The following is a 26,828-nucleotide window of genomic DNA, read 5'->3' on the forward strand; positions in this document are numbered from 1 at the left end:
GAGAGAGCTTTAGGAATAAACTAACAATAAAATAATCAAATGAAAAGTTAGGAAAGAACTGTCGACTGAATAAACAGAAGTTGAAACAAGACTTTCTTGGACTTGTAACCTGGGGTCTCATTTATAACCGTTGCGTACGCCACTTCCCACGCAACAGTTGTGATCTATAAAAACAAACTTGACGGGAGAATGTGCGCACCGGTACGGAAACTTTGACCCGTGCGTACGCACATTATGGAGGCACCGAGGTAGAGGAAACTGGAGACGCAGACGGTGAGGTGGTGAATTGAAGCCGGACTGTAGACATTAAATCTCATTATACGTATAATGATGCCTCTCACATATTTAACTTCAATTCATACTTATATCCACTGTATCATAAACATTTAAAACAGCAGTGTTCTTTGTGCTAGTGATCCATAACTATTCCATAAGCACCTTACAAATGTAAAAGATCAACTCAAATCTCAAAGCAAATTCCTCTCAATATCTCATCAGCGCTGTGTCACCATCACGTTCCCTCCACCTCCAGAGCGCAGAGGAGAGGACCGGACTACCGACAGTTGCAGTCAGCTGTGGAGCAGCTGTTGAAATCATCATCATCGGTTGTAGAAATCCAAGATTATATCAAATAGCATTAAAGAATGGCAGAACAGAGCGCCAATAGTTTTAATGATATCTTCTAATAGTGTGCAGATATCACCAAGTACCATATTAGTTTTCATAAAGCTGTTGTGTAAAATCGCTGCAGTGATGACATGACTTATTAATTTATTTATGGTATATTAGATAGGGACAGATACAGTATAAATAGACAAAATGAAAACAGCTATCCGATGCAACTATCAGACCGCCGCGGTGCGCCACTCTGCCTCCTCCAGTCACCTCCACCCGGCACATCTTCACCAGTATGGATTGTGTAAATTAATAAAGTGTGTAAATAAAGCCAGTGACAGCTCTCACACAATCGTTACTCTCCATATCGTCATTATCATTATCAGTCCTAATCATAATGCAGGACAAGTTAACCATAAAAACTTAAATAAATAAATAAATAAATATTGTACACCTGACAAACTTCCTTTTTGAAATTATATCCAGGTGGGGGATATTACTGATTGTCTTGATCACTTTAAGTGAATGGATCTGTCTGATTGCTGTAAACATATAAACACAGCGGTGAGACTCGGAACATGCTGCATGGTGCTGGTGGATATACCGGCACTGTGAGGACTACGTGAGGTGAATGAGAGAATCAGGAGGGAACGAGTGTTCAGCGACCTCCTCACCTACAAACACCTCCATCTCTGTGTCAGAAAAACTCTTTTTCTCTGTCTTCCTCTCGGTAGTCGCCGTGATTCACCGTAAAGATCCACTGATCAACAACAGGCTCATTCACATGCAGAAACATTCGTGAGGTGCTTTGCATCGACCATTTATGGTTGAATGTGGGCGTGTAGTGGGCGGGATATGAGGCGGATCAACGTGCGCGCATTTCCAGGTGGACTGTGATTTATAAAGGGAACATTGCGTGCAGGTGTGCGTACGCACGGTTTATAAATCTGATTTTTTTTTGGCGTACGCCATTTTCGTCTTTTGTGCGCACGCACATTTTTAGTATGGATCCTACGCACTGTTTTATAAATGAGACCCCAGGAGGAACAACCTCGCGCACACCGAGGAGGGTGGAAGAGCACGGATGGATTGAGAGAGCGGGAAAGAGGAGATGTCTCGCGTCACATCATCGGGGGTACCACACATGCGCAGTAGAATCTGGTCTGCACTCGCCGAAATTGAGCCAATAGCAACGCACGACCGCATCTCCAGTTACACTGCGCATGCGTTAAACCCCGCTACCCAACCCGTGTCCTCACCTCTTTCCATAGGCCTTGGCGCACACCCGGAAGTAAATAGAAACAACATTTTCATTGATAACAACCATGGATGTATTAAAAGAACAATAACAACCGGTGTTTGTTATAACGGAAGATTAACGGCAGTCATCACGGAGAGGAACTGTTGTTCTCTCCTCTCACATGGGTCACTGTGACCATATGACAAGGACTGAATATCGAACAAACAACTCATCAGTAGTGTTGCTGGTAGAACCCTACCGCTACCTACCGTTACCCTACCGTTACCGTACCGTTACCCTAGGGTTAGGGCAGGATGGCGAGTTATGTGAAGTTCCACACTCAGCTGGCGTCCATCATGGAGGTGCTGGCTAACGCGGCGGTGGCTGAGATCTGTCAGCTGGTGGAGGACGGGTTCGCCTCTCTGAGGCTGGAGGTGTCCCGGAGCCAGAGAGAGAACCTGGAGCTGAAGAGCACCCTGCAGAGCCAGAGAGAGAACCTGGAGCTGAAGAGCACCCTGCAGAGCCAGAGAGACCACCTGGAGCTGAAGAGCACCCTGCAGAGCCAGAGAGAGAACCTGGAGCTGAAGAGCACCCTGCAGAGCCAGAGGGAGAACCTGGAGCTGAAGAGCACCCTGCGGCTGATGGAGGTCCGTTCAGGAGAGCCCAGCCCCTTGCAGGTGGAGGAGACCTGTACCAGGAAAGGTGAGCCTGCTCCATCTGAAACTAACCCAGCTTTGTCCTGCATGGAGAACAGACACCAGGGTCCAGCCATACATTACACATGATGGATTCTTACTGCAGAAGAAACAGCTCAACTGTTCTCTTTCTAACGCACTTCGATGTTAAGAGAACTTGTTCTTGTTATAATGATAGACATGTAACAGGGCTGGTTTCAGCCTGCTATATCAGGTTAGGGTGGGCTGTTAGAAAAGGAGGGGTGGGGGTGGGAGGCAAGAGTTGGATGGCCCTATGGTAGATAAAATGCGATGAAGTTCTAGTCACGACCCCCCAGAATAATCAGGTTGGTGTTTGTGACTCCCCATTTGTGTTTAGTTTGAACAGCTAGCACCTAGGCGTTGTCCATTGTGCACCAGGCACTGTGGATTTTGATGCGTTCCGTGATATTTTCTCTCCCCCTGACCCACTGTTGTGATCATAGAGGAGAATTGTGAAGCGCTCCACAATGGAAATGAGCTCCTTTCGAATGCCTTTTGGAGCCTTTGACAGAGTGTGTTTTTGTGCTACGTTAGCAGCTGTAGCATTGCGGGAGGCTCGCCGCCGCACACGTAGTCTGCGTAACTTTAGCGAGTTTCCAACAGACTGTGTGTGTGTGTTGGTGGTGAGTGTGAGGTTGCTGGTGGCGTTCTAGCTGTGAACGTAGGTGTAGCAGTGTGTGTACAGTTTTGAGTTAATTATTAACATTTCTTTTAACCGTTTTAACCGATAGTGTTAATCTGTTCAAATGCTTAATGTTGGTTAACGGTTAAACGGTTAACTCTGGACATCCCTAATGCTACTACATGCGGCGGATGCTGCGAGAAAAGGCTATGAAGGGTCATGTGATGCAGCGGAGCTAGGCAGACGCTTGACTTGCACATCCGTGCACACTCGGTTTAAACTTATTCTGTAATACCTGTTACACCTCCAACTTCGTCTAGAAGTTGCAACATGGACTTGAGACCTAGAAATGAGTCTCAAAATTCAGCTACTGAACAAATTCTGTCTGGGGAAGCTGTGACACGTGAAGCGAGCGACAAGTGCAAAACTGCGGCTGAGGATCAACATGAAGTGGAAGGAAGCTCGCTGATATGACAAGAAATAAAACATGGCAATGAAGCTCTTTCCGAAAAGCTTGACTTTAAAACCGCTGAAATCAACCAGACTGTTTCAGGCTGAGAACACTGATAGATGGGGTGTGCTCACGCATCACTGAGGCAGAGGAGCAAATTAGCACCGCGGAGGATAAGCTAACAGAGCTAGATTCCCATGTCCTGAAGAATAAGTTGACCAGCTTGAAAATTACAGCCGGTGTGATAATATTTGCACTGTCAGTCTACGAGAAGGCTGTGAAGGGACGAACACGGAGCACTTTTTTACGGATTGGATTCCTTCCATATTGGGGCAAGAGCTTTTCACTGAGGCCCTGATCATTGAGTGAGCGCATCGGTCCCCAGCATCCCGCCCGCCTGCAGACCAGAGACCCAGACCCATCCTCATTCGCCTGCTGAAGTACCAGGATCGGGATAAAATTCTATGTGTCGCTGCTAAGCTGTCCAGAGAGAAAGGGGGCCCCATCATGTACAACGGTAATGCTGTGCTGTTTTTCCCGGACCTGAGTGCGACCCTGGCAAGACGCAGAAAAGAATACAGCCATGGGAAGAAGGAGCTGCATGCAAGGAAACTTCCATTCAGTCTCCTCCACCCTGCGACACTGAGAATCATCCTACCTGATGGAGAGAGGAGATTCTTTAAAACACCCAAAGAGGCGGCATCATTTCTCCGAGGTTTTCCAGGAGGAAATATGGGACGCTGACCACCTGACCTGCAACTTCATTAGCGGTTAGAGGAGAGTGACAAGGTCCGCGTCTAAAGCCTCCATGGAGTGTTTATTGACTTTCCTGTAAGTGCAACGCCATCCTTTTTATTTGCTTGGACATTCTGGATATTAGAAGCAAATTCACTATTGTGAGGCTGTATTCAATAAGTTGTTTCTATTACTAAGCTAACCTTTATTACTTAAGAGGGTGTTTCTGCATTTTCATTTTATGTTTCCAGGATACCGAGTGATTAACGTTACAAGTTTTATAAAAAAAAAAAAAAGAGCAAGGGTTACCAAGACTGAACAGCAGACATGTGTAAACTTTAACATCTAACAACACTCCATCATGCAGGAGACAAAAATGTGATATTTTATCAAGAAAAAAAACCCAAACAATACCACTGCAGACACCTAGTGTTGATAGTTTAACAATGAACATGTTGTAACAAACTCCTCTGATTTGCTTTGAACAGATCACGTCGGAGAAGACAGCTCTACCATTTCCAAAAGAAAAGTCAAGTCCACCATGCTGGAGAAAACTGACACTCAGGGGTCACAGGTCAGCTTGTCGTCCTTTATTTCTTCTTCTGTCAGTGTCCACATACAGTAGAGGTGAGAAATGCAGGCTTGCTAACTGAAATGTAACTAAAGTAAAGATTGTGTTAAAAGTATGCATGCGTGGCTGCTGATAACTTAGCCAAGCGCTTATGGGATTTGTAGGGCAGCAGCAGTAATGACATGTTTTCTGTCTGCCAGCTGGTGGTTGTGACGGAGCAGCCGGTGGAGCCAGAGGTGGTAGTGATAAAGAAGGAAAGGCTGGAGGAAGAGCTGGAAGACCATCAGACAGCTTCTAACATCAGCAGTATGTATGAAACACTGTCAGGAATATAACTCTGCAAAATGAAGTCCATTTATGTTTGATTTCATTAACCTATTTTATTTTTCCAAAAGTTTCCAGAGGTGTGAAGTAATGGATGTTAGCTGAGTGAACTGCTGCTGTTGATAATGGAAGAATGATATGATCTTGTCTTTTTCTCTCTGTCCATCCTGTAGTTGGTCCCCAGTATCTCTCTCTTGCTGCTGAGAGCGACCGCCCTCGGAATGTTGAAGCAGAAATCCCCAGAGTCAGTTTGTCAGGTCGGTATGACAATCGGGACTTTCCCAGACCTGAAGCTCAGCAGCAGGAAGAGGAAGGAGTGGAGGAGGCCAGTACTCCGTGTCGGTACTCTCATCCAGCACACAGAGGTGGTGGTCCAAACAGAGCCAGAGAAATGACGGACTTGACCAAAGAAGAAGAAAAACATGTTGTAGATTCCATTGACTCTCTGTCGGCTGAGTCCAGTAGTAGTAAAGTTCCTGATGACGAGACTGCACCGATGGCGACGCTGGATTCAGAGCCATCACCTCCAAACAGCGGAGTGAAGGGTTTGTGTGGTGCTGCAGCAGACTGGAGGGGAGAGGCAGTCAAACTGGAAGCTGAACCCTCCTGGTCTGAAGCTTTTCGGACATGTAATCCTTTACTTTCTGTCACTAGAAATGAGTGTGTGAGTAACAGCACACTAACTAACACTAGCAGTCATCACATAGAGCGTGAAGCAGCAGAGCTGGACACCAGCAGCTTGGACTCTTCCTCCTTCGATGACCTGTTCTCTTCTCCAGAGGTGGCCAGGTCTCTGACAGCTCCCCACAAACACTCCTCAAATGGAGTGACAAGCACAGAGGAGCCCCTGTCATCTCATCTCACCTCATCTTTTCCTTTCCAGAGCAGTGAGAGCAGCTTTGGGAACTGTTCCATGTCAGACTCCCTAACTGTCTCCTCCTTCAGTATCGCCTCCTCTGACTCCAGGAGCAGAAGCTTTCCCAGCAGCACAGAGCAAGAATTCAGCTGCCACCAGTGTTGCCGCCTCTTTTCCACTTCCAGGGACCTGGTGGTGCACCAACGCTCCCATGCCGGGGAGAGGATCTACCACTGCCACCTCTGTAGGAAGCCCTTCATCCACCCGCACCAGCTGAACACCACCAGCGGGTGCACCCGAGAGAAACCGTTCAGTTGCACTCAGTGCGGCAAGCGCTTCTCCCAGTCCAGCCACATCAAGAGACACATGAGCGTCCACACAGGGGAGAAGCGCTACAGCTGCAGCCTGTGTGGGAAACGCTTCTCGCAGGCCTGCAGCCTTAAGGTGCACCAGACCGTACACACCGGAGAGAGACCCTACAGCTGCACCAAGTGTGGCAAGAGCTTCTCTGTGCTGGGAAACCTGGTTCGCCACCACAGCGTCCACATTGGCAATGAACAAACGCACAAAGCCATGAAGGGACTGACATAGAGAGTAACCGGCAGTGTAATGTGCATATGAAGTCAGTAGGGCTCATCATATGTCTGTCAGAATGTATTTAGCAGACCTATGCTGTTGTCATTTAATACACATTTATGTTTAACAATAAAACATAAACAAAACTGTCTCCACATTTTTTTCCAACTTGGAACCGACGTCACAGAACAAAGAATAACAGAACCTCCAGAATCTGACATCCATTATAATTTTCATATAAATAAACAAATGCATAGTCTTTGTATTATATATAAATAATCAACTAAATGTTAGTAGAAATAAACAATACAACAATAATACAACATTGCAAAATAAAAAAATAGATACATGCATGAATGAAAGAAGTGCAAAAGGTATAGTTATCTCTTTAAATCCCTCCTGAAGCCAATTAATTACATGTTTACATTTCTAATTGTTTCTAATTTAGTTTACATTATTAACAGAATGTAATTTCCAAAAAAATGTTTAACTTCCCGTCAGCTGATGTCATTCACATAAACAGCGTTCTGATCCACATTGTACATAAACAGTAGTCCCTGCTCCCTGTTCAGGGAATGTCAGTTACAGGACCTGCCCTCCATTTGGGACACCCTACAACGTCACCAACACAGACATCCCTTTCTCCGTGTGTTGGTAACGTTAACACCTTGGATACCTGTTGCTGATGCTGTGGAAATTGTACACAACTGAAATAAAATATTAAAAATCTCCTGCCAGGACCCTGAATTAATAGATGTCAATAACATTATCATTAAACTCAGCAATACTAAGCGAACAGCGATGTCTCCAGAGCACAGCGCCGGCTGCGGCATGAGTGCTAACAGCAGCTAACATTAGTTGCTAGTGTTAGAGAAATTATCTAATAAACAGTCTCTGGTCATTCAGTTAAGAAAGCAAATTACCATTTATTAAGCAAATGCATTTGGGTTCATACAGCAGTACGAAGTCAGTGTACAAAGACCAAGAGCTCCCTCACTACATCATTCTTTATAATCTTGGTTTAGCCTTCCCCCCCTTGTAGCCCACACCTTCCACCCTGCTTCTGAGTGAAATCATTGTCTATTGTTAAAAAGAGTTACTTGTGATTAGCTAGTTTTAGCAGAGTGCAGAGGCGAGGATGATAAGTAATGTATCTAAACTAGTACAGTCTGTGCTTTCCCAGGGTATTCAGATTTATCTGAGTACACAAATTCTACACAAAGGGATATGGTATTTTCTCTCACACTAGCATAGCCCTATGCTAGCACTCCAGCAAGATCAAATCTGTGGTTTCAGATCACAGAGTCAGAATGTAAACACCTCTGCGTATGGTGTACAGGAATGTTATATTCTGAGAAGAGTTTGTTAAAAGTGAACATATATCACCTTCTTAGTTTAAGATGCTATTGATAACATTGATAATATTGATAATATTCAGCCACTAGATGTTACATTCTCCATCCCCCATTCCATTGCATTTACTTCACAACAAGTCGTTGCCAGGCACTTGCTGTCAATCTCAGACAGTTATCTGTTTTTTTTCCACACTAAGTGACGACCCAGAGATACCACGTGATACCAGGCCTGTAGTACTCGAGTCCACTTTTTTGAAGTCTTGCACTTGTCTTTGTCACGATGCCATCCTAGTGACAGTTTCTGTCTGTCTTTTTTAGTCCGTTGTCCTGTCTGTCTGTGTGTGCTTGTCTGTCTCTGTTCCTGGTCTCCGCCCCTGCACTCTGTCATCCAGTCAAGTCAAGTCAAGTCAATTTTATTTGTATAGCCCAAAATCACAAATCACAAATTTGCCTCAGGGGGCTAACGCCAGATAGATAGAGTCAGAGCAACACAACCTCCTCTCCACACCAGATGGATAGAGCCAGAGCAACACGACCACCTCTCCATGCCAGATAAATAGAGCCAGAGCAACATGACCTCTTTTCCACGCCAAATAGATAGAGCCAGAGCAACACGACCTCCTCTCCACGCCGGATAGAGTCAGAGCAACACGACTACCTCTCCACGCCAAATAGATAGAGCCAGAGCAACACGACTACCTCTCCACGCCAAATAGATAGAGCCAGAGCAACACGACCACCTCTCCACGCCAAATAGAAAGAACCAGAGCAACACGACCTCCTCTCCATGCCGGATAGATAGAGTCAGAGCAATACGACCACCTTTCCACGCCAGATAGATAGAGCCAGAGCAACACGACCTCTCTCCACGCTAGATAGATAGAGCCAGAGCAACACGACCTCCTCTCCACCATGGAACCTTGAGAGAGGACCATATTTTTGTTCAATTCACAGTTGCTTAGTAATGTAAACGTATGTTACCCATGACAATAAGCCCCCTTGGCCTGAAGTAAGTTGTTAGAGGCAGAGAGACGTCACAGAATGGCTGATGGTCCAGCACAGAGAAGCCTGAGTAAAAGGAGAGAGATCTAATGTATTACTGATATACTGTATGAGATCCATCTGAAGTTCACAACATTTTTTAATAAGGAATTCAGCATCATTGATTGACTTAATGCACGGTAAGTTATAAATTAACAACCATGTATCACTCATAGTTTTATCCCTCCCAGACATATCCCAGTATCTGGCAGATTGGCCAGAACAGCATACTTGCCAAGCCTCCCGATTTTCTCGTGAGACTCCCGTTTTTCATTGCCCTCTCCCAGTTTCCTCCCTGGGTCACGATTCCTATTTCTCCCAATTTATGTCAAATTTACTTTTTTTTAACCTGTTTCTGGCTCTGTACAGCATGTAGAATCCTAAAAAAGGGACAGCAGGGGCAAAAAAAAAAAATTAGAACTTATGAATATTAGTTTATGCTAGATATCCACATGCAAAGGTTATGCCAGAGGGGCGAATTATTCATTTTTCTTTCCCGAGATTTAAAGGTAAAATTAGAAGTTTGACTTAAACATGCTATTGCAGTGTACTTTTATTTTGTTATTTTCATTGTTTTAAAGTCACCAGAATTCAGGAAACAAAGTCTCTGAAACTCAAATGTTTCATGGTACACACAGCACATATTTATTATCAGTCTCACCTCTGAATGCCATCCACAATCAAACGGTCAAGCTGAGCGGGCCAACCAACCTCCCTCCTTTGTATGGCCTCCTCCAACCCATCTACCTGGTCCTCCCTCCTCCCATGGGAGGAGTATGCCTACTAGGGTTAACCGGCCTAATTGTATTTTCATCGTCATCGCGATATGAGCATGTGCGATGAACACATCGCAAAAGGCAATCTGAAACTCGCTGAATAAAGAAAACTCATTATATTTAGGGATGGTTACCAAAAGCCGTTATTAAACGGGCCGCGGGGCTAAAGCTGCATCCTCTCTCTGTCGGAGCTCCACACACATAAACACACACAGTGAAAGTCAGTGAACAGCTGATCAGAGAGGCCGCCATGGAGACAGAGAAGTGAACCAGATGGAGACAAGTTGACGACTACTAACGTTACGCTCGTTTCTGTAAGTTAGTGCAATAAAACTTTGCAAGTGTAAAGCCAAGATACGTTATTACACCTGTTCAACAAGCAGAACAACGATGAAACGGTGAAACATTGAGGAACGTAACGTTTCAATCTGCTCTGTCCTGCAGTCTCTCATCCTCCCCTGCTGTTCACACAAGCAGAGCACGTTAGCTCGGCGGCTAACAGCTAACTGTAAACACGTGTTAGTTATTCAGTTGAGATGTGAATGACTTTAGTTCCTCTAGTAAGCCGTGTTTCAGTGAATGTGTCCAGGGAGTTTATTGCGAAGGGAGGAACGGAAGACGTGGAGCGGTGATGTGCTGAAGACTACGGAGCCTCCGTGTTATTAATTTATTATCTTCATAAAGTATAGAGCAGCGTCACCCTCAGCTACACAAGCTAAAACAAAAAGCTGGCAGTAGGGCCTGTATAGTCTAACTGTTTAGGTTAGTTTGCTACATATCTTACTTTTCTTACTCATCAGCTGGCTGAGACAAAGCAGCCCTCCTCCCTCTACCAGCGGTCCAAGTAACCTGCAGCACTGAATCACATCAGCAGAGGGATGAGGACAGTGGACAGGAGGAATACCTGATACTGACTGTTGTCAAGTCATATCGTCATCGCAATATTGAACAATGTTATTGCACATCGCAGATTTTCCTCATATCGTGCAGGCCTGATGCCCACAATACCTTGCCCACATCAGCCACAGGTATGTCACCGTTTCAATGTGTTTTTGGATACCAGCCACCTCTCTTCCCTTCTGAGGAGAAGGAGATCTCTGTGCCTTCTGTTCAAACCAAGCCCGTAGATGCCGTAAACCTGGCACCGTTCCTGTTCAGCTCTCCTTAAAGCCTCTGACGGCTACCAGCATCAAGCCGACCGTAGTCGCACACCTGCACCTGTCTATGCCCCAGGAGATAAGGTATGGCTGTCCACCAAAGACTTACCTTTGAAAACTGACTCTAAGAAATTGTCCTGTGTCCATCCTGTGTGCAACGTTTCTACTGTCAAGCCTGTCTCCCTCCAGCCCACTGAACAAAGCAGGATTTGCGGTTAGCGAGGTAACTTCGGGGTTAACCTTTCAGGGTTTTCCGTCCTACGAAGGTGGATCACTTTTTACTGAGGTAGATCACCATGGTAACTGATGCTGAACACCTGACCTGCTCCAGAGCACAATGCACAATGAAGTGTAATTCATTCATCCATTACACTTCTAAAAGCTATTTATATATCACTGCCCCATCTAGACAACTATATCTCTATATCTTTTGAGTATTCCATTAAATTAATAAATCTGTTAATTTACGCATTTACACATCTGTAATGTTTTCTTTTGCCAGCTATCCTTCCTCAATTTGGCAGCTTCAACTGTGTTACTTTTAGTCTGGATTAAGTGTTTAATTTCTTCCTATATGTCTAATATAGTTTACTCTTCCTTTTGTAAAATGTGTCTCTCTGTCTGTCCGTCTGCAGGTCCGTAGACTTGTCCATGGCTGTGATTGGTCAGATGCTGGAAACACCGCCCCGTTCATGTGAACGCGCTCGTAGCCAGATGGAGAAACTCTGGGTTGATTTACTGAGTTGATAACCAGCATCGTAGAACCTAGCGTCAGCGTTAGGGGCGGGCCTTATGGGTCCAGGCCCGTCAATAGGTCACTGTGCCCCCCCTCAGCTCTATTCTCTCCTGACAAAAAAAAACTAAACTGAAACACTTTTACAGCTAGAAGTAAAATGAAGTCATACAGTTTGGTAATGTAAGGACTTCACACTGCAATACAAAATTAAACACATAGTTTGAATTTATGAAATACTTTGTTATTGTACTAGCCTATAAAACACCCCCCTCCCTAAGACAATTAATAACAGCATTGTATGACCAGCCAATCAATTACAGGGTTGGGTTGAACTTGTAGTTACGTTACAGAGACGTCACCTCACGTTAGGTAGGTGGCTCTATTGTGGACATGTTCTTGGCGGTAAACAAGGCTAACTAGCTAACAATGTGCGTCATTCAATTAACATGGATATAAGAAAGTGGTTTGGAACAGCAAACACATCGGTAAAAGGTCATGGCAGTGACAACCCAGCTCAAGCTAATGATTCAGCTAATATTAGCTCAACTGCACCTGATCCTGACACAGAGACAACAAGCTGCAGCGATGGAGCTAACGTTAGCATTGAGGATGCTGATGCTACAGGGCCCAGCCCCAGCGCCGCCGGGCCAACGTGAAGCGGCTTATGGAGACTGATATTTGCCCCGATGATTTGAGAGCGGATGGACCTATGCAAGTAAGACTTGAGAAGTAACCCTCACGTCTCTTTGGAACTAAAAAGAGGTCATTCATCGGGAGTGGCTTAAATATTCTATCATGCTGCTTGTTACCCGTGCAGAATATTTCGCTCTTCTCAGTCCAGATGTGGTCCTGCTTTCACTAGCAAAGGCTTTACAGACTGGAAACAGGCAGTGGAGGCTAACAAGGGACTTAACAGACACGGGACATCCAAGGAACATTTGGTCTGTTTCAGTCAGTGGAAAGAAAGACAGCAGCGTGTAGAGAAAGGGAAACAAATCTCCACGCTAGTTAATGCAGATCAGCTCCAGAAAAATAGGTACTATGTGTCTAGTATTGTTGATGTCATGGAGGTTCTAGTTTCTAACCAGTTGTCTCTATGGGGTAAATTAGATGCTTTTGATGATGTCAGAGGGAGGAAGCGGGCTATTTCTATCCCTATTTGACTTCAACTTAAGGAAAGACCCACAGTTGGCCCAAATTTTTAAGTTGATTCCCTGAAACGCTACTTAGTCATGACATGCAAAATGAGCTTATCGGCATAATGAGCAATGTTGTGACCGAAGCAATTGTGAAATAAATTGGGAATTCGTGGTTCACGATCAAAGTAGATGGAACAAGGGATCCTACTGGGAAAGAAAAATATCTCCATAATTGTTCGTTTTGTCACAAAGAAACATTGGAAATAACAGAACGACTGCTTGTCATGGCCACCGCAGACTCAGGTGATGTGCAGTCCATCACCAACATCATTCTGTCCGAGTTAGTCAAGGCAGGTCTAAGTCCCACCAAGAGTTTAAGTCAAGTGTATGATGGAGCCTCTGTGATGTCGGGGAAGCATGGAGGAGTCCAGCGACTTTTGCAAAACAAACTTGGTGGCGAGGTGCCTTATGTCCACTGCCTGAACCATCAGTTGCATCTTGGTTCATTTGAGGACATCGCATCACTCCCTGCACATATTGATGCTACAAGGAGCCATGGAGCAGAAATACGCACGGAGGCTGTCAGGCTGTTATGGGAGGTGCAGAGCAAAGTTTTGTGTTCATCGCTCATCGTGTTAGAATATGTGTGTGTGCGTGTGCGCCTGTGTGCATAAGTGACAGTATGTATACGCCTTGTGTATAATTAACATTCATTATACACTTAATAAAGACTATGTGAGGTGAAAAAAAATGTCTTGAGTTGGTCCCTGGGTGATACCAACATCGTTCAACTGTTGGCTCAAAAGCCTTGTTAGAAGTGGGAATCAAATGTAAGATATCTTCCACAGATATTAACTAAACATTCATTTTGGACCCGACAACATTTTTTAAATGATTAATTCAGTTAATTTCATATTTTCTTCTCAGGAAAAGCCATTGTTTTATTTGTCACCTTTCTAAAGGCTCTGTGGATGTAGCCTATTATTTTTGTTTTTAAATATTTGTCTACATAAAAATGTTATCAAAGACCTTTAAACATTATTTCAATTTCAATTTATTCCGTATGTAGTTTTGTAGTATATTCTATGTAAATGTAGTATCAGTGCTACATGTGAGAGAAATGATGTTTTATATACCAATGAGCAACATATGAGTAGACCAAGTGTGTAAAGCTTTTCTACAGTAAGTACACATTAAGCAGCTTCACATGGAGATGGTTGAGATGCTCTTCACTGTTCCAGAGTCACACAGGACTCCTTCTATTGTGTCCAATGAGATGAGATGTCCTCTTCTGACTGTTGGGACAGACCATGGGACAGCCAGCCAGCGAGACAAGACACTGCTGCCAGTGCAGTGATGCTGAACAACAAACTGACGTCATCAGGAGGCGACTCTCGCACCTCACAGAGCCACAACATGTAGAGCCCATAACGGAGTGAAACAGCAGCAGTCACATATCAGTGGATCTGTTCACGCCCGTGCACCGCAGCAACAGCAGCCGTCTGTCACGCGCATCTGTCCGCGCAGCACCAGACAGACAGACAGACAGAGAGACAGACAGGCCTGGCCATGATGGCGGACTGTGTTGGCTTTCAAACGCAAATCGCCTCGATCATAGAGATACTGGCCAACTCGGCGGTGGCGGAGATCTGTAAGCTGGTGGACGATGGCTACGCAGCGCTGCGCTCCCAGATGGACCAGGAGAGGGACAAGAGCGAGAAGGAGAACGATGCTCTGCGGCAGAAACTACGAGAGATAGACATGAAGATGAGGAGCTACGAGAGGAAGATGAGGAGACGGAGTCAGCGGGAGGAGATGCATGCCGTGCATTTCAGACCACCAGAAGGTAAGGTGAAGAGATGGAGGAGGCAGGAGGCAGGGCTGCAGCTGGCCTTCTGGCTGCTCCAGCACTGATCCACACATGTCCTCATACACTGATGTGTGAGGGAGTCACGGTGACACACATGTCCTCATCCACTGATGGGCTCTGCTTATTCATGAGCTGATGCATTCAGTCTGTTTCCACACTGCTCCATCTTCCCCGCTCTGCTGTCTAGCAATACCTTCACTGAGTACCTGCTACGTCCACAGTGCGTGTACACGTGTGCACGTGTACTTTGGCAAGCTGTTGCAAACTCCACATCAACTAATCCTAGTCCATAGAGGCAGAGGAGGTCGCTGCTCCTCTATTTGTTTTGAGAGGAAAGAGGGAGATCGGAATATTAAAGGAGTAACTGGTTGAAATGAACCAAGGGAGGACGCGGTCCTGCTGTCCTCCCTTGAGATGGGACATCTTCTATCAATTTAATGAATGTCATTTTTTTCATGCTAATCTGTGATTGGTCAAAATAAATGACGTTCCAAGGGAGGTCATCCTTCCTCGGCTCGTTACCAATCAGCAACCAGCAGCATACAAGATGACCTCCAAATGTAGGCCTTTACAACAGAGTCTAAAGTTCCCCTTTGTTATTGAGCAGTAGCTACCCGTATAGCAGTCCGTCACCCATACTGGGATGTCCTGGGTGAACGCAGTGCAGCACCATGTCAGGTCGCGGCACGCCACTGTTGTCGCGCCGTGGGTCAGCCCGGACGGCTGAGCGAGGGCCGAGGCTACCTGGGGCCCACGGTAGCAGCAGCACCCTGCCAGGGAGTGGATGGAGAGCTCCGCTCTGCTGGGGCAGCCTTGGGCCTCCCTGTCAGCTGTCCTGGCTGGACCCACAGTGAGACTATGGTGGCGTGTGGCGGCCCGACGTGCTGCTGCACTCCGCTCACCAGGGACAGGATCCCAGTGTGGGCGACAGACTGCTGTACGAGCAGCAGTTTACAGACCGGCTTCTAGTGACACATTACGCACACGAGGTTCATTCCCATCCTGAGGCTGCAGGGATTGCTTTTATGACATTTTTTGAGCCGTCGTTTTACTGCTTAGTTTTTGTTTTACATAAGAAAGAGAGATAGAGAGATAAGTAGCCAACTAGTGCAATAATAATAATAATAATTTTATTTATATAGCACAAAGTGCTTTCCAGATTCAAATATTTACAGAATAAAAAGTAAAAAATCTGAATCCCACGCATGCCCCCCCTCTATGACATAGGCTACAAACATTAAGAACATGAGAGCACATAGCAGCAGCACTGAGCCCATACATCAAATGGAAGTACAAGTGCAAAATACGAGAAATAACTAAATAAAAGAGAGAAAGAGCGTGCTGTAATGTATTGATTCAATGTTCACGTCCTGCAAAATCAGTACATAATATGGCCAATGAGAGCGAGTCATCTAGCGGGGCGGAGCTGGTTGTTTATTAATGCGTGATAATAAGCACTGATAAAACCATGTTCATCACACTAACCAAAGAGTGCCAAATAAATGTTTGGTAGTTGGCGAAAAAGTACAAGAAGACGGTCGCTGCTCATCTTATAAATGTTAATTTTCTATACACTGTGAATTCATAACATGCAAGTGTTTTCGCTGTAGCCCATCTACCGTACACACCACTGTCGTCGTCGTCATCAGTTTATTACCCCCGAGCAGTGGAAAATAAATCAATGACAATACAACAGTAGGTAATGTACTCCTCATGTTATGTTTTGAACACACCAGATGCAACTCAGCAGCTCTTACCGTTGGATCAGGGCTGAGCATCAGCTGGTTCAGGTGTGTTAGAGCAGAGAGAACTGGAGCAGATAGGGGGTCTGGAGGTCTGGAGCTGGGAACCCAGGGTCTAGACTATAGCCTATGTTATCTATAGTAATAATAATGGTCCAAAATGATGTAAAATTGCATAGTTTGAGGTCAAAAACCCCAAACCCCCAACCCCCAACCTCCCACCCCAAATTTATACTGGTTCTTTCCATGCGATCTTTGCGTTTTTTTTTAATTGAAAACACTGATCTTCTCGTGTGTCTCGTCTTGGCTCAATAACCTATTGTTTTGATTATTGTTGACATATTGTCTTATGATGATGAGTTTTATATTCTGTTTACTGATTAGGAGGGCACTCTAAAGGAACAGTGTGTGGGATCTGGCAGTATCTAGCGATGAGGTTGCAGATTACACCTAACTAAAACGTATAAGGGACTACGGTGGCCGTTGTGAAAATGCGAATGGCCGTCTCTAGAGCCAGTAAGTGGTGCGTAGGTCATTAGGATCAGAGGTGGGAAGTGAGTGGTAGAGCAAGAGAGAGAGAGAGAGAGAGAGAGGCGAGTAATGTTATCGACTCCGACCCAAACAGGAAAAGTTAACAGAGTTTGAGTTGTCCATTCTGGGCTACTGTAGAAACATGGTGGAGCAACATGGCGGACTCCGTGGAAGGGGACCCCCTCCAAATGTCGATATAAACGGCTCATTCTAAGGTAACGAATACATGATTCCTATTTACAGGTGATTATACACTAAAGAAAACATACTTATTAATATTATATTCCATTTCTGCCAATAGATCTGCCTAAATGTTACACACTGGTCTTTTAATATTTGTCGCTGTCCATTGATGAGGGATTCTGAATTAAGAGGCCTATTGTGAAGGGAGGGAAGGGCCTCCAAAACGTCCGTTGCCCCGGGTGCCTCAAGTAATATTAAGGCGCCCCTGGAGATCTAAACAAGCTTTATGGAGACCAGTACAAAAGGTGAGGTCTTACAGTGAGGACCATGAGGAAAACCAAGGCACAAATAGTAATATGCATTGTCATGTATATACAGCATATCATTCAGAAGTAGGTGAAGTTTTGCCAGAAGTTTCTATATATAAAAAACAAATACTCAGATGATTGGATGCTTTGCAACCATGAGCAGTTTTGGGGCACTCTCTGCTCCAATCAACTGGTGTTTGGAATGGATGTATGCTAGTATGATATGTTTATTATAATACTATATCACTACATATCCCTCCCATTCAAAGACTGCAAATTAGATGATATTTGTTTTCATAACAACATACCATTCAAGATTAGAAATCAGATATACAGTAAGTCTGAAGCTATAGGAGCTCATTCAGAAGCTCAGAAATGACTTTGAAGAGAGAAGTTGTACATGCTAAATGATGACACAGCCAAAACCCACAAGTTCAAAAGGCAGGAAAACCTGTGGACAGTCCTTGCTCAGTGTTCTGTGCTCTTCTCTTAGGAGCTGACGACCATCAGCCTGTGGTACTGCCTCTTCCCGATGCCTCTGAAGACAAACCCTTCCATCACATTTCAAAGGTAAATCACTGGAATCTTTTGCTTCACAGCTATTTCAGGGTTCTACTATATGTAAGGTGTCGATTCTACACTCTGGGAACATAGAAATGAAAGCAGTGGAGATGACACACACTTACAGGTGACCTGGAAACTGTATCCTCTGTGGTGTAGTGTTCACTCAAGTACACCAAACTGCTGAAAACCACATCAACACACTGAAAGGTGTGATTACGAAAATGAAATCATGTGATTTCATCTTAAAGGTACTCTATATGATATTCAGAGCATTAATATATCATCAACAACTATTGTCTATGTAAAGATATAGAGGAGTAATGTCTACCTGAGCAGAAAATGAAATCACTCTGTGTGTGAGTGTGTGTGTGTGTGTGTGTGTGTGTGTGTGTGTGTGTGTGTGTGTGTGTGTGTGTGTGTGTGTGTGTGTGTGTGTGTGTGTGTGTGTGTGTGTGTGTGTGTGTGTGTGTGTGTGTGTGTGTGTGTGTGTAATTAGAGCTTCTCCTCCGCCGGGCCAGCCTTGCGTACCTTTTAGCGCACTGTAGTGCATGTGAGCGCGCTCCACTGGCTAGCACAGGGTCGCTGCTCTGCCCTGCTCTCATGCGGCGCTCACAGCTGATAACGCCATCGGTCGTCATAGCATGGACCCCAGCTATCGCTGTTAGCGCCGTTAGCTACGAGCCACCGGCTCAGCTATCACCATGTTGAGAGCTGTGCGTAAGCAACAGAAATGCTCTGAATTCCGTATTTAGCATCTTCAATATTATGACATTGAACATTAAGTCAGCAATGTCACAACATTAACTGAAATCCTGACTTTCCCAGCAGGAATTCAGCTGCAGATAGTGATGTTAAACCAGATTGGTGTTTTTCTAACTTGGAGGTTGAAAAGTTCTTGCTTTGCTTCCTGCTGCTTCCCTCACAATTTAGCATAGCACAATGTGCAGTGGAGGATGTGTAACTTGACACTCTGTCTGCTATGACATCATGGATTTCAGGTAGCCTACATGTATGAACATGGTCACAGGTCTAGGTTCAATTTCAGTTCAATTTATTTGAATTAAATTCAATTTATTTTTATATAGCGTCAAATCATAACAGAAGTTATCTTGAGATGCTTTTCATATAGAGCAGGTTTAGACCGTACTCTATAGTTTAGAGACCCAACAAGAGATCCCCCATAAGCATTGCATTGTTACAGCTATAAGTAGTAATACAAATAGGACTAATAACAATAATCAATAGCAGTGGATGTAATAGAGTGATAATATAAATATCAATAATAATAGCTGTAATAATAATAGATATATGACTACTACTAAAAAAAGGCTGTTAATAATGATGGTAGCAGTGGGTGTCAAGCAGGCAGCAGACGTAACCCCGATCCATGGATTCCTGCGAGATGAGAAAGCACAAAGACTGGAGAAAAATTAAGTTAGTAACAATGAATGGGTCATGAAGGAGAAAGGACAGAGGAGCTCAGTGTGTCATAGGAAGTCCCTCGGCAGTCTATAGGCCTATAGCAGCAAAACTAGGGGCTGGTCCAAGACAGCCCTAACTATAAGCGTTATCAAAGAGGAAAGTCTTTAGCCTACTCTTAAATGTAGAGACGGTGTTTGCCTCCCGGACTGAAACTGGGAGCTGGTTCCAGAGAAGAGGAGCTTGATATCTGAAGGCTCTGGCTCCCATTCTACTTTTGGAGACTCTAGGAGCCTCAAGTAACCCTGCATTCTGTGAGCGCAGTGCTCTAGTGGGGTAGTAGGGTACTATGAGCTCTTTAAGATATGATGGGGCCTGACCGTTTAGCGCTTTGTAGGTGAGGAGGATGATTTTAAATTCTATTCTTGATTTTACAGGCAGCCAGTGCAGAAAAGCTAATACAGGGGTAATATGATCTCTTTTTCTAGTTCTTGTCAGTACATGTGCTGCAGCATTCTGGATCAACTTGAGAGTCTGAAGAGACTTATTGGAGCAGCCTGATAATAAGGAATTGCAGTTATTTAGTCTAGAAGTAACAAATGCATGGACTCATTTTTCTGCATCATTTTGACACAGGATGTGTCTGATCTTCACAATGTTACGTAGATGAAAAAAGGCAGTCCTTGAGGTTTGTTTTATGTGAGAGTTAAAGGACATATCCTGATCAAAGATAACTCCCAGATTCCTTACGGTGGTGCTGGAGGCCAGGGCAATGCCATCTAGAGTAACTAATTTATATCATTAGAGCATTTGTTTCGGAGGCGCTCAGGGCCAAGTACAATAACTTCAGTTTTGTCTGAGTTTAACATCAGGAAATTGCGGGTCATCCAGGTTTTTATGTCCTTAAGGCATGCTTGAAGTTTAGTTAACTGGTTGGTTTCGTCTGGCTTGATCGATAGATATAACTGGGTATCATCTGCATAACAATGAAAGTTTATGGAGTGTTTTCTAATAACATTGCCTAAGGGAAGCATATATAAGGTAAATAGAATTGGTCCAAGTACAGAACCCTGTGGAACTCCGTGACTAACTTTGGCGTGCATAGAGGACTCATCGTTAACATGTACAAACTGAGATCGATCTGATAAATAGGACTTAAACCAGCTTAGTGCAGTTCCCTTAATGGCAATTACATATTCCAGTCTCTGTAATAGGATGTGATGGTCAATGGTAGGAGTCTCACGATTCTCCAAATCCACGATTCAATTTGACTTTCGATTTTAAAGCCGTGATTTGATTTGATTTTTCAATTTAAACATGCCATTGTTAGATGACAGATCTTTGGTTTTATGCTCTGACAACTGTCATTTACCTTTTAAAGTTCTTCTTTAAAAAGAGAACTGAAGTCCCTTTTTATTTAGAAAATGTTTCAAAAATTAGACTACAACAGTCTACAATATAAAAAGCTGCATCTGTTCAATCTCAGTATCTGTGTGACCACCTCAGTACATAATTATTACAGAAACTAAACAGAAATCCTTCTGCAGTGCATTACAAGTGTGCTGTAATCTACAAAAATAGGGTTTTGTTGTCATTTATGGTCTTGCTCGTTTCTCTCTTCTCATTCGCCTCTCTCTCTCCTCTGTTTGCTGTTTGTCCCTGAGGGGAGAGTCGGAGCTTTGGACACAGTCTGTGTGAGCTGAGAGATGTCACTCAGCAGTCCGCTAGATTGTTGCTCTCACTACCAATATCAGCTGCTGTGATTCAACAATGTTGAGTTGAAAAAACGTGCATGTTGGCTGGAATTCACCCGTGGTGTTGTTCTGTCAGGAGATGCAGTGACTTAATGTTAAATCAAGTAAGAGTAGGAGAGCTAACTAACTAACTAAAGTCCGCTAGCGGCTAGGCTAATTCATGCAGTGTAAAATGCCATTAGGCATATGCAAGGCTTATGGAAACGAGGCTGGATCACGCGTCATCAACGCATCACATCTTTTGGGGTATAACAAATGTGCAGTAAATCTGGCCTACACTCGCCAAAATTGAGCCAATCGCAACGCACGACTGCAGCTTGGGTTACACTGCGCAGGTGTTATACCCCATACCCCAAGACCCATATCCGCCCGTGACCCAGCATGCTTCCACACGCCTTGGGCATATGCAGGAAGTGCCCTGAGTATCGTAGCGACAGGGACGGCCCACATTTCCCATCATGCCTGCCTCCTCCCAAGTGCAGGACTGAGTAGTTTAAGTTTGCTGTTTTATGTTCCAAAATGCAAATGTTACTTTTGTGAGTGTTTGTAATGTAATGTGTCATTTCAGAACTTGGTGGCTTATATTGGAAATAGTGATTTTTGTACTGGGTTATATTTTGAACCATGAGAGAAGTGACTGTTACATTTCTTGATTCCAGCTGTATTTCTTTTCCATAACACGTAGGTGGGCTGGGACGGTAAAAAAAAAAATTGATATTGCTTTCAATTTCGATGGTCGGGGTTGGAAGCCAATTTTGATCGATTTCCGATTGAGAATCAAATCGTGACACCCAGAGTCAATGGTGTCAAAAGCAGCACTGAGATCTAACAACACCAGTACAGAAAAAATGTCTTTGTCTGATGAGGTCATTTGTAATTTTCACTAGTGCTGTCTCTGTGCTATGATGCACTCCTCCTGGCTGAGGTTCGTCCTGAATGTGTGATAAATGATAAATGAACCTGATGAATGCAGATATGTCCATGTAATGTTCCAGCTGCTTTTCACTGTATCACAGCAGGAGGAAACCAATGTGTTGCCACTGGTAAAGCAGGAGAGAGTGGAGAGAGATGACTGCAACCTGGACCTCAAGGTGGAGGTCAACATCAGGGCAGAGTGTGGCCTGTCTACTGGTGAGTGTGGCTCTCTACATGATTCAATTAGTGTTCCATTGATTGTTCTTATGGTTTCAATGTTTACTCTGGTTTTAATACAAACACAGCAGAATATGAAGATAAACTAGAGGAGAGCCGATGAAAACTCAACACCACGTCTGAACTTCAGTCAACTAGTCAGTTTTTCTCCATTAATACACCGTAGTCACGGCAGACATTCGTGTGATGAAACATTCTCAACTCAAGGCTCACAGAGGAGCTTGTTCTGGCCTTGATCAGGTGGACTTTGAGTTCAGAATATTTGATCACAGATATGTCTCACAGTTAGGTCAAGAATTAACCTCTATTCTCAATCAAGCACTTTGTCACTAATAACATTATGAAGTGCCTCATTGCATTGCAATAACTGCTGAAACTGAACCATTAATACTGTTATTAGTTTGCCTCATCCACCCTCTGAGGACTTTTTATCATATTATCATGTTCTATCGATTGGTGCGGCTTGGTTCAGAAGGTAGAGCGGTCGTCTAGTAATCGGAAGGTTCTTGGTTCGATCCCCGGCTCCTCCAGATAGAGTGTCGAAGTGTCCGGGAGCCAGACACTGAACCCCTAGCTAGGGGTGAGCGTATCGCGGCTTGTCCCACGCGTGGTGTATAAAATGACTACATCGTGAACATCGACTACAAATTGTCATGAAATGTTTTTAAGCCACCCCGCCGGCATGACACTCGCTTTGGCGTTTCCTTCTCTCCCTCTCTCCTCCAGCTCCCTCTCACAGACACACACACAAACAGTACATCACAGACTCCGCGCCCATCGGCCCATCCAGACCTCTCTCCTGGGCGAGTGTGTGTGACGTATGCGGCCGCCGTGTTTTTGTATTAGGAGGATACACCCCACGTTTGACTGGAGACATTTTGATACTATTTGGTTCTGCTCTTGTACTCGATACCTTTAAGGTATCAACCGAAACGAGCAGAACCAAGTAGTATCAAAATGTCTCCAGTCAAACGATACCTGCAATCCATCCTTTTTGTGCCCAGATCTAGACAAATCGGACTGTTTTGGCCACAGCCAATCACTGTGAACATTCTTTGATTTATTGCGACGTGTGATTGGCCCACTACCGCAGCAGCTACAACCCATACAGCCTGCGCACGGCTCTGAACATGGAGATGTCTGAGCCGACGGCTAGCAGCAAACAGTGCTTACAGCGCTAACAACGGCAACAAGTGCTGACAGAGCAAACACTTAACATGGGTGGCTTATGCTTCTAGTGCTTGTGCAGGTTACAAAGTCCTGTAATGTAAGGGAAGAAGAGTTTAGGACAGGTGTCCTGGAGTCTGATGATAGTCACACAGGCTGATTAGAGTGTTGTGAAAAGAATGGCAGCCAACATGCGACAATCCAGTCAGTTTGGATGTAAACCGTCCCTTTTAAAAATGGAGCTGTCTCCCAAAACAGATTAAAATTGTCGATAAAACCAATGTTTTGCGCCCTGCAATGGAACTGGAGCCAGGAATGGAGCTGGAGGAGTCTGGTGAAGCACCGCACTCCGGGGCATAGCCCAGACTGAGGAAATCCTGTTTGAGCATTTCAGATTGATGACGGGGAATGTCTTTAGTGCCGATGTTTATGACGATCTTTTTAATATCTGAGTATGGTGAGAGCAGACGGGGGATTTCAACAATTAAATCTGAGGCAATAGCACCTGGGAAAGAAAAAAGTCTTGGCCGACCTTGAGTTTGATATCTCTGATAATGGACTTACCGATTATCATCATCTCAAATGGGGAGTGCTGTGCTCCCCGGTTCCATGCAGGAGCTCTACCCCTGGAGGTAGACCGTGGACCGTGGACTGTGGACCGTGCTCGGGGTGAGGTAGAGGCGGCGCTGTACCAGCTTTCGCCTCACCTACATCATCATGGTATTTTGTTGAATCTAAACAATACAAACTCATTCCCTAGGATGAAGCTGCAACAAAAATGACTCACTCAGAAAAAATAAATGATAACCAGGGACCAAAGGAGTTTGTATATTTTTATTCTAGAAAGTGAAATATAATCGAAACAACTTTGATTTTCTGAGGCAGCGAAAACTCATGTACACTGAGGAGAATATCTTGGGTTGTGATCTGACCCAAGATTTGTCCCTGAGTTTATTTATAGTTTCTGATCTCCCTAAATTCCGACTCTTCCTGTCCATCCTCATCAGCCCTCTCTGCCTGGCTTCATACAATCTAACTGTGTTGAGCATAAAACAGTGCAGCAATAATGTTTTATGAATGATACTCTTTGAATTTCTCTTTTTTTTTTCTTTAACTCCACTCACCCTGTTCCTCTGTGCCTGTCTGTCCGTCTTCAGCCATGGAGCCCAGTGAGGAAATCCCCCCCAGTGATATTGTTCTTGACACCAGTGTCATCAACATCACCTCCTCCACCACCCAACCCTCCTCTTCCCCAACTGATGCCACGATGGACCTGACCTGCAGGCCTCGAGCGAAACGTAAAGCCACCATGCCTCTGGGCAACAGTTTGACAGTCAGCAGTGGCGGGGTCATGGCCCCCGAGGCCGCTCGCAGGGACCTTGGAGGGAGCCTAACAGATGGTGCTCTGAAGCCAGAGGTCCAGACAGATGATGCCGCAGAAGATGAACTTCATGCCTCTCAGCTGTCAGCCCCTGTAGCCTTAGATGAGCCCAGCCCTGACCACCTGAACAGTCTGGGCCTGGACCTGGCCTGGATGCAGGAGAGGGTCAGCCATCTTGGTGCAGCTTATGCAGTAGCACAGCTGGGTTTGGGGAACACAGAAACTGGCCACCCCTCTGCCTCCTTCCCCTCGCAGGGAGGAGGAGACGTTCTAGATGGCCCTCCGACCATGCTCTTCACAGGTGGCGCTCATGAAATGGCTGCTTTCGCTGCCTCCTTCGACATCGCCACTGCCGCAGCTGCCGCTGCCGCTGCTGCTGTTGTCTCTGCACCACCTCCACCGCCTCCTCCACCCCCTCCCCCTACAGCTCCTTCTGCCACTACGACCAGCCAGAGGCGGCCTTTCAGGAGCGGCGCTGCTGCTGCTAAAGAGCCCGTGGTGTGTGCTGTGTGCGGGCGTGTCTTCCCCAGTGCAGCCGCCCTGGAGCTGCACCAACGGGTGCACACAGGTGAGAGGCCCTACACCTGCCCCCACTGCGGGAAGGGCTTTGCCCAGCCCAACAACCTGCGGGTCCACCTCCTCATCCACACTGGGGAGAGGCGTTATCGATGTACGCTGTGCGGGAAGAGTTTCATCTCATCCAGCCACTTGAAGAGGCACCGCACAGTCCACACACAGGAGAAGCCCTACAGCTGCGCACGATGCGGACAGTCCTTCAGCCAAATGTGTAGCGTTCGCAGACACCGGCAGCAGTCTCAGTGTGGCCTGTAGACTGACAGCTGGAGGAGGTGGATGGCATCTGGAATTGATCCTCATTCAGTTTGAGCTCTGAAGGGTGAATGATTGAAATCCTTTACATGGGAATTCCAGCATCTTCTGTAAGCTGAAACAAAGAAGCAAGGCGTTATCCTGTGATATCATGGCACGTACAGTTGATATTTGTTATATGTGAATTCTGTTTCTTACTCTTACTGTTTCAAACTGAGAGAGGATCACAGAGTGGACTGTACAATAGTGCCTGCGACAGTGTTGATAACACTCAATTTGTCATTAAATGGTGTTGTTTGTGTTTACATAGCTAACACACATGGGCCCTGTATTACAAAGCCAGTTCAACATACCCAGGATATCTTTTCATTATCTGGCTTAACTAACCTTAACAACCGCCATCACGCTAAGCGGGCCTGCAATGATGGTTATCAACTTGATCGGGCTCGTCTCATACACTGTTCGTAGCTATACCTACGTAACCCTTAAGTAACCTACTGTAATTCATGTATATCCCACAAAATCAATTTGTGTGTATTTACATATGTAATTGTCAACAAGGAAATATAAAGAGCGGCGAACGCCTCTTAGGAAGGAGGTCTGGGTGGACGGGAGGGTGAGCAAACACTGGACTTTCACCCAGGAGGCCGGCGTTCGTGTCCCGTGTCAAACCAGAAGTCAAAATTGATTTATTTGTCACATAACTAACATAACCCTAACATAGTAACCCCACTTCCGTAGTTATTTTAAGCCAAACCGCGATCATATCCTAAACCTAACTAAGTCGTTTTGTCACCTAAACCTAAGGAAGTTGTTTCCTGTGAAGACGGAAGTTTATTTTGAGAAGATTGTATGCATGTAATGAACGGAAATTGACATGTGTTGCTGGACATTCGTAGGAAAATGAATGAAAAAGGAGGAATATCTTTTTCATTAGATATCATATGAACCGTTACGTTGAAGTCAACCCAGGGTTTCTCAATCTGGCTATGAGTGCCTGGTGTTTGCAGCATATGACC

The 26,828-nt window shown here is 45.0% G+C and overlaps 2 protein-coding genes across 3 annotated transcripts; both read left to right on the forward strand.

Annotated features, from left to right (window-relative positions):
* Nucleotides 1-1,730: 1,730 nt before the first annotated feature.
* LOC119483397 (zinc finger protein 629-like) lies at nucleotides 1,731-6,852 on the forward strand. The gene is made up of 4 exons (XM_037761490.1): nucleotides 1,731-2,557; nucleotides 4,868-4,953; nucleotides 5,151-5,256; nucleotides 5,448-6,852. The coding sequence occupies exons 1-4, from the start codon at nucleotides 2,170-2,172 to the stop codon at nucleotides 6,719-6,721; spliced, it is 1,854 nt and encodes a 617-aa protein (XP_037617418.1). The 5' UTR covers nucleotides 1,731-2,169; the 3' UTR covers nucleotides 6,722-6,852.
* A 7,149-nt stretch (nucleotides 6,853-14,001) lies between these two features.
* Nucleotides 14,002-26,114, forward strand: LOC119483420 (zinc finger protein 316-like). 2 transcript variants are annotated; one of them, XM_037761512.1, is made up of 4 exons: nucleotides 14,002-14,756; nucleotides 18,038-18,114; nucleotides 22,277-22,412; nucleotides 24,758-26,114. In XM_037761512.1, exons 1-4 carry the CDS (start codon nucleotides 14,480-14,482, stop codon nucleotides 25,810-25,812), a joined length of 1,545 nt encoding a protein of 514 aa, XP_037617440.1. In that variant the 5' UTR covers nucleotides 14,002-14,479; the 3' UTR covers nucleotides 25,813-26,114. The 2 variants fall into 2 exon arrangements, with proteins under 2 accessions (XP_037617440.1, XP_037617447.1); XM_037761519.1 differs by having other exon boundaries at nucleotides 14,007-14,756; nucleotides 22,298-22,412.
* Nucleotides 26,115-26,828: the final 714 nt, after the last annotated feature.

This window comes from Sebastes umbrosus, chromosome 3 (genome assembly GCF_015220745.1).
Source record: "Sebastes umbrosus isolate fSebUmb1 chromosome 3, fSebUmb1.pri, whole genome shotgun sequence".
NCBI classification, from domain to species: Eukaryota; Metazoa; Chordata; class Actinopteri; order Perciformes; family Sebastidae; genus Sebastes; species Sebastes umbrosus.

What these genes read in the sequence shown, in the direction of transcription:
- LOC119483397 (XM_037761490.1), top strand. Translation starts at nt 2,170, where the DNA reads ATGGCGAGTTATGTGAAGTTCCACACTCAGCTGGCGTCCATCATGGAG. An exon ending in GGAGACCTGTACCAGGAAAG is followed by an intron (nt 2,558 to 4,867) that starts GTGAGCCTGCTC and finishes TGCTTTGAACAG; the next exon opens with ATCACGTCGGAGAAGACAGC. An exon ending in CTGACACTCAGGGGTCACAG is followed by an intron (nt 4,954 to 5,150) that starts GTCAGCTTGTCG and finishes TCTGTCTGCCAG; the next exon opens with CTGGTGGTTGTGACGGAGCA.
- LOC119483420 (XM_037761512.1), top strand. Translation starts at nt 14,480, where the DNA reads ATGATGGCGGACTGTGTTGGCTTTCAAACGCAAATCGCCTCGATCATA. An exon ending in CCTTCCATCACATTTCAAAG is followed by an intron (nt 18,115 to 22,276) that starts GTAAATCACTGG and finishes GTAATGTTCCAG; the next exon opens with CTGCTTTTCACTGTATCACA. An exon ending in AGAGTGTGGCCTGTCTACTG is followed by an intron (nt 22,413 to 24,757) that starts GTGAGTGTGGCT and finishes GTCCGTCTTCAG; the next exon opens with CCATGGAGCCCAGTGAGGAA.